This window comes from Pelophylax lessonae (genome assembly GCF_965119305.1).
Source record: "Pelophylax lessonae genome assembly, chromosome: 3".
Lineage (NCBI taxonomy): Eukaryota > Metazoa > Chordata > Amphibia > Anura > Ranidae > Pelophylax > Pelophylax lessonae.
Window position 1 is genome coordinate 605226725 of NC_138770.1, and position 17006 is coordinate 605243730.

The window sequence follows — 17006 nt, forward strand, 5'->3', positions numbered from 1 at the left end:
AGACAGGCAGACATAGCATACTTTCCAAGTACAGCATTGTGCTAAATTCTGATCTCTTGTCCTGGGAAGTTCTTCAGAGCAGCCGGGTGGGCTGTTAGTATCTGCAAGTGTCAGAACAGAGTGAATTTCTGCTGAAGAGACACTATACTCCTACATACAGTTTGCAACTATATGCTATTTCACTAAAGTGGACAGAGAGCTCCAGGACTACAAAAGGATTCTGTCACTGATCCATCGAGATTGCGTTCTCCCTGAGGGAGTACAGTCCAGGATCTTCATTTTTGAACATAGAAAAGGAAGTTTGTCCTCATCTGTTGTTCTTTAAGTCAAGTTGGGCATTCAATAATCGCTATACCTTGTACAAGTTGTCCCCCCCCCCCCCCCAACAAAAAAACCAACAAAAACAAGCCCGTGGATTGGTTTCTTGTGTCCGGATGCCAGTTGGAAATGCGTGTTGCCTGGCTGTGCAGGAATAGTGGGGAACCAGTAACCAGCGGGTCCTGTGGCGGTATCGCTACATACAGCACAGTTATGATGTCACTGCACACAAAGTTGAGGAATATATTTAATTAAAAGTTTTTGTGCCCCAAATTCATCTTTAAGCCAGCCAAACACATCACACTTTGCATGTCCAGTCTCAGTTGTTGGTATGCATAATCATATTATAACAAGTGTCCAACTTTACCTGCATGCCAACCTCACAATGTCACTCTCCACTCTCCTCCCCCAGGAACTTTGTTACCAGTTATCCTCCCACATCTTGATTTTCTTGTTTTTCCACCTGACTTTAAGAAGAAAAAAGAAATACTAGACTGCAGACATGTCTGACGGGAATGCCATAATGGTGAGTAACAGTCGTCTTCAGTCACAGGTTTTGCCTTTATGAATTGCTCTTTGCTTCTTTTCGTTTGCAGTCAAGCGAAGAACCTCATTGGACAGTAGGCCCGGCAAGGTGTTAGATAGACCTTTATCTGCACAGAGTCAGTTATCTGAAAGTTGGCAGTTTGCACAAGTGTATTCCTCACCCCCATCTGACAACAGTCAATGTCAGTTGGGACTAGTGTTGCCACCTCATCCCTTTAAACCAGGACACACATTCATTTCACAGGTTCTGTGGCTGATTAAGGTGATAAATAAATTCACTTAGGCCCCTTTCACACGGGCTTTCCGATCAGGTCCACCTGTCAGTTTTTCAGGCGGACCTGATTGGATGCTCCATCCAGCCCTATGGGGCAGCGGATGTCAGTGACATTTCCACTGACACCTGCTGCTATCCGATTCTGTTCATGAAATCCAGACGGATGGAAACCCTATTTTTAATCCGTCTGGAAGTTCGAATCGGATGAAAACGGACAGGCGGTCCGTTTTCATGCGATCTCCCATAGAGGGATCCGTCTCTGCACAGTGAGCGGAGATGGACCTGTCATCTGCCTGCTCAGCGGGGCTCAGCGGGACCAGACGGATTTACCCCCTTAATGACCAGGCCATTTTTCGTGATACGGCACTGCGTTAATTTAACTGATAAGCGGTCGTGCGACGCTGTACCCAAATAAAATTGATGTCCTTTTTTCCCCCACAAAAAGAGCTTTCTTTTGGTGGTATTTGATCACCTCTGTGATTTTTTTTTTTGTGTTCTAAACATAAAAAGAGCAATAATTCTGAAAAAAAAACAATATTTTTTATTTTCTGCTTTATAACATTCCCAAAAAAAAATCTATTTTTTTCATGATTTTAGGCGAATTTGTATTCTGATACATATTTTTGGTAAAAAAAAATACCAATAAGTGTATATTGATTGGTTTGCGCAAAAGTTATACAAACAAACTAGGGGGAAATATTTATGTTCTTATCTTATGAAAAGATTTATTTTTACTAGTTATGGAGGTGATCAGCGATTTTTAGTGGGACTGCGACATTGCGCGGGCAGATTGGACCCCTAACTGACATTTTTCACTAGTGACATTACTACATTTTTCACTAGTGACATTTTGAACTCGCACAATTTCAAACTGGCAATTCATAAAAAATCCGGCAAAAAACAGGCAATTCAAAAAATCCCAATAAGTATATATTGATTGGTTTGTGCAAAAGTTATACAAACAAACCAGGCGGAAATATTTATGTCATTTTTATTTATTTATTTTTACTAGTTATGGAGGCGATCAGCAATTTTTAGTGGGACTGCGACATTGCGGCGGACAGATTGGACCCCTAACTGACATTTTTCACTAGTGACATTACTACTACTATGACATTACTACATTTTTCACTAGTGACATTTTGAACTCACACAATTTCAAACCGGCAAATCAGTCCAACTTCGAGGCGATTTCACAGACACCTGTGTGGGTTCCTGCACAGATATCTATTGAAATCGCCCCCCGAAGTCGCCAAAGGTAGTACAGAAACTACTTTTGGGAATCAGTGCGGCACCGCAAAGTCAGCGTTGCACCGACTGAGACAGTGCAATTGGCTCCGATTTGACATATGAAATCATACCAATGTGAATGTGAGCTATATCAAGATTACCAAATAAATGGGTTCATTCCTAATTATTAGATCCTTATTCCTAAGATCGTCAATGGATTTTAGGTGTGTTGTAGGCTGGAGGCTGTTACATGAACCTTTCTGTGCAACAGAGCCAAGACAACCAATTGCATCAGGGATACTTATGTAATCAAAACAAAAAATTTACCAAAGCTGGCCCTACACTGGAAGATTTTTTGAATGAACATTCACATGAAAATTCTCAGTACAATCAACAGGTTGATGAATATCGTTGGAAAGTACTGCAAAATTGGATTTTAAACAAAAGAAAACCACATACACTGCTAGAAATGTTTTCAAGAAACATTTTCCATCCCACTTCTTCAATTTTTGTGTCTATAACTCTTCGGCCTCATGTACACTGGAAGTTATAAAAAAGCCAGTAGCATTAGCTGTAGAGTGAGCTTTTCAGCGTTTTTGCAGTAGCGCTTTTCAGCTGAAATGCTTTTTAGCCAAACTGTAGTCTCATAAAAGTTTATGGCCCAAAGCGCTGATAAATGCCAAATAGCCAAGTTTTTCAGCGTTTTTTTTTTCTTTTTTTTTTTTTTCAGCTTTTTATCAGTTATGCTAGCCATACACTAGCCGAAAAACTGTTCGAAAATCTGTCATTTGGTCCGTTCATTCATTTTTCGTCCAGTTAATGGGCACAAATAGAAAATTGGTTTTACCTTTTCAGAGCCGAAAAATCGAAGGAACAGTTTGGAAAATTCTGCCGAACGAACGATAAATTGAAAGGTTAATGTGTTTCTCGCCTGAACTGTTTGCATCGGGCATATGTGACAAAATGAACGAAAAACTGATTCATTTATGTCCATTGAACAATTTATCGTTTGAAATACGGTCATTACATGATGGCATGATCATCTCCTCGCACAGTTGATTTTTCGTTTTATGAAAATTAGTTCAAACGATTTTTCGGCTAGTGAATGGCCAGCTTTAGAGTGTTTTTACAGATAAAAAACTCTTCTTGAAACCCACTAGTTCTGCGTTTTTTTTCCCAGCCAGAAAATGCCCCTGCCAAAAACTGCTGATAACAGCCTATGTGCATGGACACAAGGTTTGATTTACTAAAACTGGTGCAGCTGTGCATGATAGCCAATTCGCTTCTCACTTCAGCTTTTTCAATTAAGATTTGACAATAAAACCTAGAAGCTGATTGGTTTCTATGCAGAGCTGCAGCAGATTTTGCACGCTCCAGTTTTAGTAAATCAACCCCATAGGATAACATGATGAGGATTTTACTGACTTCAGAAAAAATGTCCAGTGTGCATGAGGCCCAATGGTTATAGAAAATCAAAGGAACCTCATCGGCAGTGTGTCAGCAGTCTCTGACAATCCTCTGTAGCATTACCTAGACCTAGAGTGACTAATATATGCGGCCCCCTGGGGATGTCAGAGGCCACAGCTGAGGCCGCCTATATCTAGTAAATTTACCATCAATGCTCTTGATTCTATAAGAAGAGCCAGGTTGGTTCAAAACATTGTGTGGTGTATTCTTAAATGAAGGCCTGGATTCAAATTGGATAGATCGTTTCCTTCCATCCTCATATTAGTCCCCGTTCACATTAGGTCGCTCCGACTTCGGGGGCGACCTGTGAAGTCGCGTGCACCGCGACTTCATCTAATGAATGTCTATGCAAGTCGCCTCCAGGTCGCCCCGAAGTAGTACAGGACCCTTTTTCTAAGTCGGAGTGACTTGTGTCACTCCTATTAGAACCGGTCCTGTACTACTCAATGGACCCGACGGTGCGCCACTTGCCAGGCTGACCAAGTCGCCTGGCAAGTCGTAATAGTGTGAACCGGCTCTTACATAGTTTTGGTAAAGCTGTATGTCAGCTATACATGTAGCTATTTGTGATCAATCTAGGTGCAAGCAATCATAAATCAAGCGATTCATTATCAATTAAATTATGGAACAACAAAGCACAAACTGTATTGTTCTGCACTTTGGGATCAAGAGATAATGCAAACAGAGATCTGTACAATCCAATGAAATTGATCATATAAATCTGTGTTCTGATTGGTTCTTTACCTGCATGCAGATATTTTTTGCCTGTCCAGAAGCAATCAGGAAATGTCTGCTGCAGCCAATAGGATTTGACAAAATCCTGTTGAGAGCTAATTGATGAAATAATGCATATTTGGTTTATGATTTGTATTCAATGTGTTCCGTTTAGCTGCATTGAATGATCAATATTAGGGATGGGCTCAGATGTGCAAATCGCAGTCCAAACCCACCTGAGCAATCTTGCCAGGAAGCCGTCCCTGCACACTGCCAATCATCAGCAGCCTAGTCTGGGCGTGTGTATGTGTAGCTGCAGGCCCGAGAAAATGTCTCACTGCTTATAGATTGGTGGTGTGAAGGGACAGCTTTCTGCCAGGATTGCTCAGGTGGGTTGGGACTACAACCCGAACACGCCTGAGCCAATCGCTAATCAATATATGTGAGGCCATCATGAGATCGATAACTAATCAATATATATGAGGCCATCATAAGATTGATAACTAATCAATATATGTGAGGCCATCATAAGATCCATAACTGATAAATTATGCTTTTAATATTTTCAGTCCATTGCACAGTCCAGAAGATACCACGTGTGTTGACCTGTTTGATATTTTATTCATCGATTAATCAATTGTTTCCAAGTGCTCATTTGTAGATTAATCACAGACTGCTATGTTATTGTACAATCAGGTTGTGATGTTTATCGTCACTCCCCCAGCTGGCCATACACTATACAATTTTTATTTGTACAATCTCTGCAAAATTTCCTTTAAATTCACCTAAACTATGTAGTATGCAGTCAAAACAAATAAATCTATTCAGTTTGTATCACTTCGGGCAGTCCTTTGCATTACATAGCTAATGGTAGATCTAAAGGAGATTGTATAGTGTATGATCAGCTTCAGGCCTATGATATCAAAATATATTTGCCCCAATCTCATTGTCTGTGTGCATTTATCTGACAGAAGGAAGTTGAGCTTGCAGACATGGAGAAGAAGAGACTCCCCAGAAGGATAATCCATTTTGCCAGTGGAGAGGTGATGGAGGAGTACAGCACAGAAGAGGAAGAGGAGGAGGAGGAGGAAGACCAGAGAATCGACTTTCGGAATGTGGACACGGTATGGATATCATTCTGACTCAGTCTGCTTAGTCTGACGGACAGAAGACACAAACTAACCTAGCCAGAATGGATCATGGATCTGTGTGTTGCTGCAGCTGTCCAACGCCAATATTGAGAACTGAGCGATCACATGACTGCTAATCGCTCAGCTCTCAGTCTGCTCCAAGTGGAGAACCATGACTGTCAATCAACGCTCTCCACTCTGCTCCTCCAGCGCACGCTTTCGCCCCGGCCTGGGAGGGAAGGTTGGTATGGCTGGCTCTCCCTTTCAGTCGTGCTGAAAGGTGAAGCCAGCTGTCAATTAGGCAGCAGGGTGGATCCCAACAATATTGTCTGGATCCTTCCTGAACCTGGTACGGCTCTGCCTCATCAGCTAATAGTGTGCAATATCCTGCTATAAGCTGACTCTGGGTCACAGGAGAAAAAAGTAAGTGTACTCCTGTGGCCCACAAGAGAAGTATGGCCAAAAAAAAGCTTTGGTCATACTTCTCTTTTAACTCAGCAGTTTTCTGTTTTTCTGAGTTCCCCCCCCCCCCCCCCCCCCCCATAACAGTTTCATTACCTGGTAAGTCTGTTATTTTTCAGCTTTCTTTAACACACCAAGCTGTCCAGTAAAAGTGTCAGTTAGAGGGATGAAACAACCCATTTACCACTGACAAGTGTACTTACAATGGTCAGCTTTTGTTTATATAGTTAAAACATTGTAAAAATAAGTCCACATAAGCCCTGGTTCACATCAGTTCGGCTTTGAAATCGTGCTACTTCAGCGCAATTTCACAGCTGCAGATCAGTGCAATTTGCACCTCTGATTTAATTGCTGCTTGGGCAATTCTATGCATGTCACAATTAAATCCCAAAAAGTAGTGCAGGAACCTGTTTCAAAGTTGCAACGATTTGAACGGCTCCATTGCTGGTAATAGGGTGCGACTTGTCATGCAATTTTGAACTGTCAAATCGCACAACAAATCACACCACTGTGAACCAGGGCTAAATATCATAGTCCATCCAACACCATCCTCTACCCAGGTTTACATTGACAATAGTACTGTCCAAAGGTTGCTACACTGCTCCTCCAGAGATACAGTGAAGGAATGTAGCCGCCCTATGACAGTCTGTTAATGGCCGGATTATCAGGTGAAAATAAAGGAAAAGGAAACTAATGCAGCCACCACATCTAAAGATTAGTAAACTGCAATATATTACATTTATATTTTTGTGTTTAGATATACTTTAACTGCTTGCCGAACAGCTGCCGTAGTTTTATGGTGGCATGGCGGCTCTGTCCTGTGAAACGACGTACCTGTACGTCGCTTCATGGGACCGCTAGCGGGGGTGCAGGCGCATGCCCATTTGCCACAGGGGAAGCTGATCAGCGTGTCTGGTGGCCACAGTTGTCGTGGAAACAGAACGGCGGTCTACTGTTGTAAACACGGCAGACCGCTGTTCTGTCAGTGATGAACACAGGGATCCTGTTTTCCTCTTATTTAGGATTACAGGTCTCTGTGTTCATTCAGAAGGCCCCCCACAGTTAGAAAGCACCCCCTAGGGACACATTTAACCTTTTGATTGTCCCTGGTGTAAACCCCTTCCCTGCCAGTGTCATTAGTACAGTAACAGTGCATATTTTCTAGCACTGATTACTGTAGTAATGTCACTGGTCCCCCCCCCCCCCCAAAAAGGTAAAAAAGAGTCAGGTGTCCGATCTGTCCGCCGCAATGTCGCAGTCCCACTAAAAATCGCTGATCGCCACCATTACTAGTAAAAAAAAAGAAAAAAATAAACATGACAAATCTTTCCCCTAGTTTTTAGATGCGATAACTTTTGCGCAAACCAATCAATATACACTTATTGGGATAATTTTTTTTTTTTTTACCAAAAATATGTAGCAGAATACAAATTGGCCTAAAATGATGAAAATTTTTGATTTTTAATTTTTTTTTATTGGGAATGTTAAATAGCAGAAAGTGAAAAATATTGTTTTTTTTTTTTTTTTCAGAATTGTCGCTTTTTTTAAATTTTTTTTGTTTATAGTGTAAAAAATAAAAATCGCACAGGTGCTCAAATACCACCAAATGAAAGCTCTATTTTTAGTAAGAAAAAAGGACATTTATTTTATTTGGGTACAGCGTCGCACGACCGTGCAATTGTCAGTTAAAGTAACGCAGTGCCATATCGCAAAACATGGCCTGGTCATTAAGGGGGTAAATCCTTCCGGTCCAGAACTGGTTAAACTTCCAGCATCTACCAAATTATGAGATGGACGGAACCTTTAACCGCTTGCCGACCGCCCCAAGTAAATTTACTGCGGCGGTCAGCCCCTGCCAGGCAGAGTGACGTTAATTAACGTCACTAGCCTGGGAGGGTCTGGGGAGCGAGCGTGCGCCCGCGCGGTCACGGTCCCCCCCGCGCGTGTGACTGGCAGACCCGATGTCCGCCGGTCACTCGGCGATCGTCGGGGGAGAGGGAGAAAGTCAGGCGGCTTGTGTAAACAAGCTGCCTGTCATTCTCCTCGGTGTAAAAACACTGATCACACGGATCTACTATGTAGATCCGTTGATCAGTGTCCTTACACCTCAAGCCTCAGCCAATCACAGTAGAAAGCACGCCCCTAGGGACACACACAGCCCCTCCCTCCCAAATAAAGTTAACCCCTTCACTACCAGTGTAATTTTACAGTAACAGTGCATATGTATAGCACTGATTACTGTAGAAATGTCACTGGTAACCCCAAAAGTGTCAAAAATGTCAGTCAAGGGTCCGATCTGTCTGCCCCAATGTCGCAGTACCGCAAAAAAAATCGCAGATCGCCGCCATTACGCGTTTAAAAAAAAACAACAAAAATGACAAAAATCTTTCCCTTTGTTAGTAAACGCGATAACGTTTGCGCAAACCAATCAAAATAAGCTTTTTGCGATTTTTTTTTTACCAAACATAGGTAGGATAAAACAAATTGGCCGCAAATGTTAAAAAATTTTGATTTTTACATTTTTTTGGGGGGGAAATTTCATATAAAAAAATATTGTTATTTTTGCAAAATTTACGCTCTTTTTTTGTCTATAGCGCAAAAAGTAAAAAGCGCACAGGTGATCAAATACCACCAAAAGAAAGCTCTGTTTGTGGGAAAAAAAGGACGTCAAATTTGTTTAGGTACAGCGTTGCACGACCGCGCAATTGTCTGTTAAAGTCACGCAGTGCCGAATCGCAAAATACCCCCTGGTCGTTTAGCAGGAAAATCCTCCGGGGCTTAAGTGGTTAATGTGTGTCCTCACTGAAAATGCTCTATTGTTTCCCTGACTAATGTTTACATCCCCGTCTGGTTGGACCCAGCAGTACGGATGGACAATCCTCCACCTGCATGGAATTCTGGGAAATGTTATTTCATGCAGTAACAATTTTCTTGTTGTGTTTTTCGGCAGACGCAGATGAGCTGGATCACATATGTACAGTTCTGGATAATTCGGGTTGCCACCACCGCCTTTTATAGTGAGTAATAAGATGACTCTGTAAAGTTTTGCCTCCTTTGGAACCATTTCACAAGTTTTTGAGTGTAAATTAAAGCTGAACTCCAGGCAGAGATACAAAACTTCCATTAATGCAGCTCTGCATTAAATAATACACGTGTAAATGTTTTCTTTTTTTTCGGGGCTGGTTCACACTGGTGTGCTGCGAATTCACAGCAGATTCTGCACCGCATCCAAATCTCACCCCATCAATGTGAATCGCTGCGGGTGTGTATGTTACGTTAACGACACCCCAAAATTGGTTTGCAAAACACAGTGTGATTTGCAGGATCAGATTGCACGGGTGATCTGATTCTGGTGCGGCCAAAAAAAAAGAGTCCTGCACAATTTTGAGTGCGGATTCGGTTCGATTTGAACCGCATGTGATTTCAACAGGAATGCGATTCCTTTTCAAATTTGCATGCGGTTCCTGCACCGCATAATGTGACCTGGCACTAAATGCATGTAGTGGAAGTACCTGGTTTTGACTTTGTATCAGTCTGGAAGAAGGAGAATAAGTCCATGTTAGGTGCGGTGCAGTGGTCATGTGATAAAAAGCAACATGCTGACAGGAGAGTGTAGAGAGACTGAAAGATGAGACCCATTCCATAAAAATGTTATCAGACTTTTTCAAGTGCTGCCTGTTAGTAGTGAGAAACTACATAGTTACATTAGTAGGTGAGGTTGAAGACAATAGTCCATCCAGTTCAACCTGTGTAGGTGTGTGTGGCCGTAATCATCTCACATACCCCTGAATGTTCTGATCCTTGAGATGTACGTCTAAGAGTCTTTTGAAAGCCACCATACTTCCCGCAGAAACCACCTCTTGTGGTAGAGAATTCCACAATCTTGTAGCCCTAACAGTAAAGAACCCCCCACGTTGAACGGAGTCCGTTCTGCTCAGCAGGGGATCGATCCGCCGATCCCCACTGAGCAGGCAGGTAACAGCTCTGTCTCTGCTCTGTGTGCAGAGACGGAGGTGTCAGATCCTCGCTGTCCTCTATGGGGAGATCGGATGAGAATGGTCCGCATGTCCGCTCTTGATCCAATCCCATCCGATCCTTTGGACGGGTGGAAAATAGGGTTTCCATCCGTCCAGATTTCACAGACAGGATCGGATCAGATAGCAGCGGATGTCAGCAGAGATGTCTCTGCTGACATCCGCTGCCCCATAGGGATGCATGGAGCATCCAATCCAATCCGCCTGAAAATCTGACAGGCGTATCGGATCAGATCGCCCGTGTGAAAGGACCCTTAGTGTGTTGGGGTGCCCATAAAAATGAACAAAATATGGATTGTAATTGTATGCTACTTCAACTCATAGGTGTAAATGGGCCTAAAAATGCAGGATTTTTATTGTATTTATTTTTTCTTTGGCTGAACTTAATGGACTTGTGTCTTTTGTTTATCCTGACTAATTATGTTGCTATGTCCATGGATAGCCCTACCATTTCCTTGGCCCCTGGTTACCTCAACAGCAGTATAGCCCAGGTCATTGTGTTTTTAGTGGTTTCTCCACCATGATTCTAAAGCCTGGCATCTTGTACAACAGGATACACTGCACATACTTTGGGAATATCATAAATATGACTCTACATGAGGACCAGATCCCAATAAGAGTGCTATCCCATTACCCACAGGAACTCCATAGAAGACACAGCAGGGAGATGAAATATTGAACTGTTTGCACATGTTTCCTGAAGGCCAGCTGGATAAGCGAAGTGTCATCCTCTTGCTGGTGACTTTCTGCAGCATTTTTTGCAGCAAGCGATGTATAAAAAGCAGGTGAATGTTCTTCTTGTGTATTTTAGTTGTCACAAGCTATAGGATCCTAAGTGTGATGTAAGCCTAAGGTGGATTAGATGTAAAAGAATAGGTCCACTGGTGGTGGCAACATTGCAGGAATAGACATCACTGAGGACATAGATGGCGTTTATAAGGTTCCGAATAACAAGATTGGCTAGGGGCAGGGACAAAATAAATGCTGTGATTGCTTGAAAAATTTTCATTAGAAGTCCTATCATTTCCTAATTTATATTTTGCGAAGCAGTAATGATGGATCTCAAAGAAGAGCCCAAACATATTCTTCTTAACAGCCTACTGAAGTCTCTGTCCACAACGGGTGGTTACATTATACCTCTAATTCTTGCTCCCCTCAAAATAAGCTGAAATTTGGGGGAGTTAGGGTGTATAATAGAAAGTGTTTCCTTCCCCCCAACACTTCATATTCCTGGTATGTGCCTGCTGTACCATGTACTGGTATGAGAAAGTATCCTGTTCTCTTTGTATTGCTTCTTTTATGCAAAAATCCCTGGTGTTCCTGCCAGTTTCTCTGCTTTCCTATTAAGAACTGACCACACTAAGCAAGTGAGCACATCGTGGTCAGTTCTTTAGCTGTGTTGGGAACTCAGTGAGTGTACTCTCCTCTAATGATCAGGCTTGTCTTGACACGCCCCTGCTGCACAGCCATTCACTGGAAAGCTCAGTGTGCTGCTGCTCCCCCCCCCCCCAGCTCTTATGCAGCTGAGAACAGAGGGAATGTGATTACTTAAAAAAATTATTTATAATGTTGGGGTTTTTTTATTTTTATATCTATACAACATTGTTTTGCCTTTTATTTCTATTTTAAACTGAATGGGTTATTTTACTATGCGATAATTTACAATCACTTTAACAGCTGATCATCCACTAATCACAATCTACCAGTAGCTCACCATTGGTTGCCCGCTTTAACCCTGAGCAACACTGATTTTGTAACTGCAAAAAAAGCTTATGTGGCTAATAGCTATGTTGTGTCTTATGTCTTGCAGCATGTGATTTCCTTGGAGGAAAACTGGCAAGCCTGTTTGGTCTGAATTCTCCCAAATATCAGTATGCTATTGATGAATACAGCAGAGCACAGGAAGAGGTAAAATAACGTCTTCTTCAGCCAAATACATTGGATAAGCACATGTATGGGAACTGTACTCAGCGACATAGATGTGTAACTGAATACATACTGTGCATATTGTCATACTCTACACATTCTATACATTTCCCTGCTGTGTTATATGGCTACAAAGTATAAGGAGTGTAACCACATTTTCCATTACCTGCAGGTAGTGATGGGCTCTGGCGTGTTCAGATCGATCCAGCCAGGAAGCCGGCACTGCACACCACCAGTTATAGACAGTGAGGCATTTCCCGACCAGGAGCTGCACATACACACGCTGCCTATGAGCCGGCTTCATGGCGGCTTGATTCGAACATTCCCGAGCCCATCACCAGTGCCATCTTAAGAGCATTAAAGGGCCCCGGGCAATGCAGTGCACTGGGGCCCGGCCTACACAATCACCCACGAGAATAAAAATGCAAATTATCGATAAGGCGATATTTATTGGTACAGCAGTGCCAGGGTAATAACAGCTTCCAAGTTCGGTGGCTGGGTCCGGGGAACACACACACAGACGGGAGTCAGACTCCACTGTCCTGTGTGTGCCTGTTCCCGTGGAGGCGGACAGGCATTCCTGCAGTTGTGGGCCCCCCTCCACGGCCCAAGTGGCCTGACAGCAGTGCAGGGCTGACAGGCGCTTGCCACCTGCTAAGTTCGGCGGTGGGATGCACACGGGAATCGGGACTAATGCTTGGCTGGGGCTGGGTCGCTGGGCAGGTTGGGTCCCCCGGGAGAGTGGGGCCCCCGGGCAACTGCCCAGCATGCCCTTTCAGTAAGATGGCCTTGCCCATCACTGCCTGCAGTTCTTTAGGATCAGTGCCTGATCATTAAACATTACTAGACTGAAAAATCCTAACTTGAGCTCCCTCTTTCTTATAAACCAATTTGAGGACCACTTCTCCCACCTATTTCTTAATATGTATTTGCCTTGAACATTTTATATGCAAAATGATTTTACTTTTGTATCTAGTTTTAAAGTGAAGTGATGACCTAAAAGTCAGAAAAGTGGCCATGCTTTGCAACTGCAGGCTACTCCGACTACCTGCACACATTTCTAGTTGTCCTAATGAACAACCTCTTACATTAGGAATTTCTTCTCGGCAAATGTTGACCAATCTCTGCATTAGGAAGATAGGCTCTTCATTTAACCTTTCTGTGTCCCATTATTGGCCAGTTTGGCTACCCATCACATTATAAGCCAATGGCAAAGCTCAGGAGACATGGGATTACCAAAAATGCTCAAAGGATCGGCAATTTAGATTGTGTTAGGTTTTTGCTGTACTGCCAAATCACAGACATTCCTATGCTATATGTTTCTTAGTGAAAATGTTGTTTTCATAAAGATGCATCATATACATGTGTTTTTTTAAAGATAATGTTAAGTGGTTTTGTATATACCATGTCCCTGAAAATAAGCCCTACCCTGAAAATAAGACCTACCCTGAAAATAAGACCTACCCTGAAAATAAGACCTAGCTGGATTATCGGGGAGGGTTGCAATATAAGCCCTACCCCGAAAAAAAGCCCTATTAAAGTCCTTGTAAAAAAATGTAATCCGTTTTGTAAAAAGAATATACCGGTATAAGGTGCAGTGTGTCTCTTTTTGTAACTGTATTATGTAAAATACCTTTTTCACAGCACTGCTGGGCACTCACATGACCCGCTGGAGGTCTTCGCCTCTCCTCCCGGCTGATGTCTTCAGCCCCTCCCTCTCGGAGTGGGCTGGCGTCAGCGGGGATCTCGTCCCTTCCCTCTGCAGTATTCAGAGCAGAAAAGAAGAGCTCCCCGATGGGTCACATGACCGCCCAGCGGCGCTGTAAACAAGGAATTTTCCACAATACATTTACAAAGGGAGACACACTGCACCTTATACTGGTATAATCTTTTTACAAAACAGATTACATAATTTTTAAGGACTTTAACCAAGATTTTTTTGGGGGGGATTAAAATTATGTCATAATGCTGACTCCTGAGCTGACAGAGGGAGTGAAGACAGGAGGCACAGGATTTTTTTACAAAATATTTTATTGTTTTTATTCTAGGTTTTTCAGAACATACCATAGAGATGTGTAAATGAAACAGCACAAGCACTGTACTGTCTATTATGCTTTAAAGGATCAGGATTTTTTTTTTTTTTTTTAGGATCCTCATTTTACATACCCTAAATAAATATGACATCCCCTAAAAATAAGCCCTAGTGTGTTTTTTGTAGCCAAAATTATTATAAGACATGTCCTTATTTTTGGGGAAACATTGTATTTTCTTTATATGATGCATTATTGTCAGGGCTTATAAAAAATAATTTTAAGAACCTTCTTTTTTTTTTTTTAAAGTAGGGTAAATATGAATTTTTGAGTAAAAATATTTTTTAGTTTTATTTTGAGGCCGGCAGGTGAGGGCTATGGGTTGTTTTCAATTGTTTAAGGGTCCTTTGACACGGGCGCTCCGTATGTCCGTATTTCATCCCATACTTTTGATGGATGAAAAACGGACATAATGCATGTCAATGGGATTGCGGATGTCAGCGGATGACCATCCGCTGACATCCGATTTGCATCCTTTCCGATCAGTTCAGTTTTTTTGAAAGGAAGAGAACCCTATTTTTCTTCCGTTTAAAAAAACGGAATGGACGTAAAAACGAATGTCAGCGGTGTCATCCGCTGATATCCGCAATCCCATTGACATACATTATCTCCGTTTATCATCCGCAAACGGATGAGATGATAAACGGACATACGGACAGGATGACACAAGTGTCATCCGTGTCCGTAAAAAAAAAAAAAAGTGCCTGAGCGGATCAAAAAACGGTCCGCTCTGTGTGAAAGGACCCTAACTGTCTATCCTGAACTGCACTGCTAAAAATAGCCTTTAAAGTTCAAAAAATTGACATTCCTATTTAGAAACCACGTTTCCTTTTTCCTTCATTCCCCTCCCTGCCTAACTATTAGGACAAGCTCTGTTCTAGTTTTAATTAAAAAAGTTAAATGTTTTGGGAAATCCTGCCATAGAACCCTATAATAAATGTTTATTTGTGAAAAAAAAACATAAATTAAAAACAGATATAAAACATCAGTTTAAATATATCTTATAGGCATTAAAAAGAAAATGTAAAATTAATTTGATCTAAAACTATCAAAGTTTAATGAACCCTACAAAATGCTAGACCTTTGACAGGTCGCGTGACTGGGTTCTTCTTCGTCTGATTTTGTTTTTATAACTTCGTTTATTTGAATTGCATTCCACTTGCCTTGGAGACCCAAGCAAATCGAGAATAATACACATCTGTAAAGTACATTCCTGTGGACTTTTAGTATTTATTTTTTAAAAGCAGTATTACGGCTGCTCTAAAGTCACATTAAAGCTGCTACTTAAAGCTGGGCCCCCAGTCTTTCCAACAATCTCTATTAAATATAATCATCAGATATAACTGATTAGGCGTTCAGTTGGCTCAAAAGAGAAATGTTTTCAGCCCCATCTCCCCATGTATGGCCAATTTTTGTCATCCCTAAAAAGCCTATTAGAGTCTTAAGCTTCCAATACAAGCTAGTAAATATTGAGAAGCACGATTGTCCACTTTTTATCTAGATATACTTTTCATTATTCAGGACAGCGATGAAGAGGATGATGGTATTTATATTGAAGAAATGGGAGATAAAAAAGTCCTAAATGAGAAGGATCAGTTACAGATGCAGACCATGGAATATGGAACCATTCAAAGCCAAGAGACATCACTGGATGCAGAAGACAAATATCATCTAGACTCGGAGACTCACGAGTCCAACACTAGTCTGAATGAGAAATAATAAGAGAATCTACATACACAAATGGATTTATGTGAAAAGGACGATGGTCTTCAAGTTGGTGACTACGAAAGCTGGAGATGGACCTTCATGAAGCTTGGTAGCCAACCTGGGTGTACCAACTGTCAAGGATCTTGTATACTTTAAAGGCTGTAGCATTTATCCAAAGATATAGAAGAATGGACAAAGTAGAATGTAACAAGTAGAATTCTTGTAATGAGGCAAGATGGTAGCACAGCGTGGCAGTCAATGATTTCCCATCACCTCTATTTTTCTTATTACATTGTTGGTGTGAGAGTAGACAGGTTGTGCTCTTACCTTTACTGATAGAAGGAGGTGACTAGAAAAATATAGCAATTTCCGCCTTACTGTCCTGACTTTCTGTCCACTGCATAGAACAGTGGTAGGCAAAATCTAATAAAAAGGGATGTTGGGAGCCACGTTTGGTTCAAGTCCACAACTGAAAATCTGCAGGTTGACTAAGTCTTGGGTAATAGACAAGGAACTCAATGTACTGGAACCACTACCATTCTTGAAACAGGAATATGCATTTTTCTTTCTGCTAAAATATTAGTTCTACATTCAGTGTTAAAAACAGTACACCTTAAAAAGCTTTGCCCATTCAGGCCCTTACTAGCCCACTGCATGACGCGCACCTATCCACCTTCTCTGCTCTCTCAAGCTGGATTTCAGTTGAACCCTGTGTAAGATCCAAATAGTGTCAGAACTTAGGCAAGGTTGACGAAACAGTCCCCCTTGTCAGGTAACTGTGTTTGGGCCTGGCGATTAGCTGCTCAGGGCCAAGCACTGCATCCTGGGAGGACCAAAACCACCAGATATTTGACAGATTGGCAGGGAGGTATGGCAAAGGTGAGTATAAGTGATGGACAGAACAAGAAACAAGGGATAAGGTGGCAAAGTTGCTTGAATTAAATGAGCTGTTTTAATTTAGCTGTAGATTTATCAGCCCTCGAACATCTCAGTACTTGAAACTGCCATTTTCTGTATCTGGGCATTCTTTTTTTTTTATTTCCATTTGTCCTTCCTGTTTTTGGGAGGACGGGTCAGGAGTAGCATCATCCACGCTGCCTGCCTGAGA

The 17006-nt window shown here is 41.9% G+C and overlaps 1 protein-coding gene across 2 annotated transcripts; it reads left to right on the forward strand.

The window, feature by feature from the left end:
- Positions 1-746: 746 nt before the first annotated feature.
- LOC309549644 (protein FAM177B-like) lies at positions 747-15924 on the forward strand. Of its 2 annotated transcripts, none has more exons than XM_082250025.1 (5): positions 747-844; positions 5524-5673; positions 9092-9158; positions 11986-12083; positions 15713-15924. In XM_082250025.1, the coding sequence occupies exons 1-5, from the start codon at positions 821-823 to the stop codon at positions 15908-15910; spliced, it is 537 nt and encodes a 178-aa protein (XP_082106151.1). In that variant the 5' UTR covers positions 747-820; the 3' UTR covers positions 15911-15924. The 2 variants fall into 2 exon arrangements, with proteins under 2 accessions (XP_082106151.1, XP_082106150.1); XM_082250024.1 differs by having other exon boundaries at positions 784-844; positions 5521-5673.
- Positions 15925-17006: the final 1082 nt, after the last annotated feature.

Bases quoted from the DNA above. Each gene is read 5' to 3' on its own strand.
- LOC309549644 (XM_082250024.1), top strand. From the start codon at position 821: ATGTCTGACGGGAATGCCATAATG. The intron at 845-5,520 runs GTGAGTAACAGT...TTTATCTGACAG, and splicing joins CTGACGGGAATGCCATAATG to AAGGAAGTTGAGCTTGCAGA. The intron at 12,084-15,712 runs GTAAAATAACGT...TTCATTATTCAG, and splicing joins ACAGCAGAGCACAGGAAGAG to GACAGCGATGAAGAGGATGA.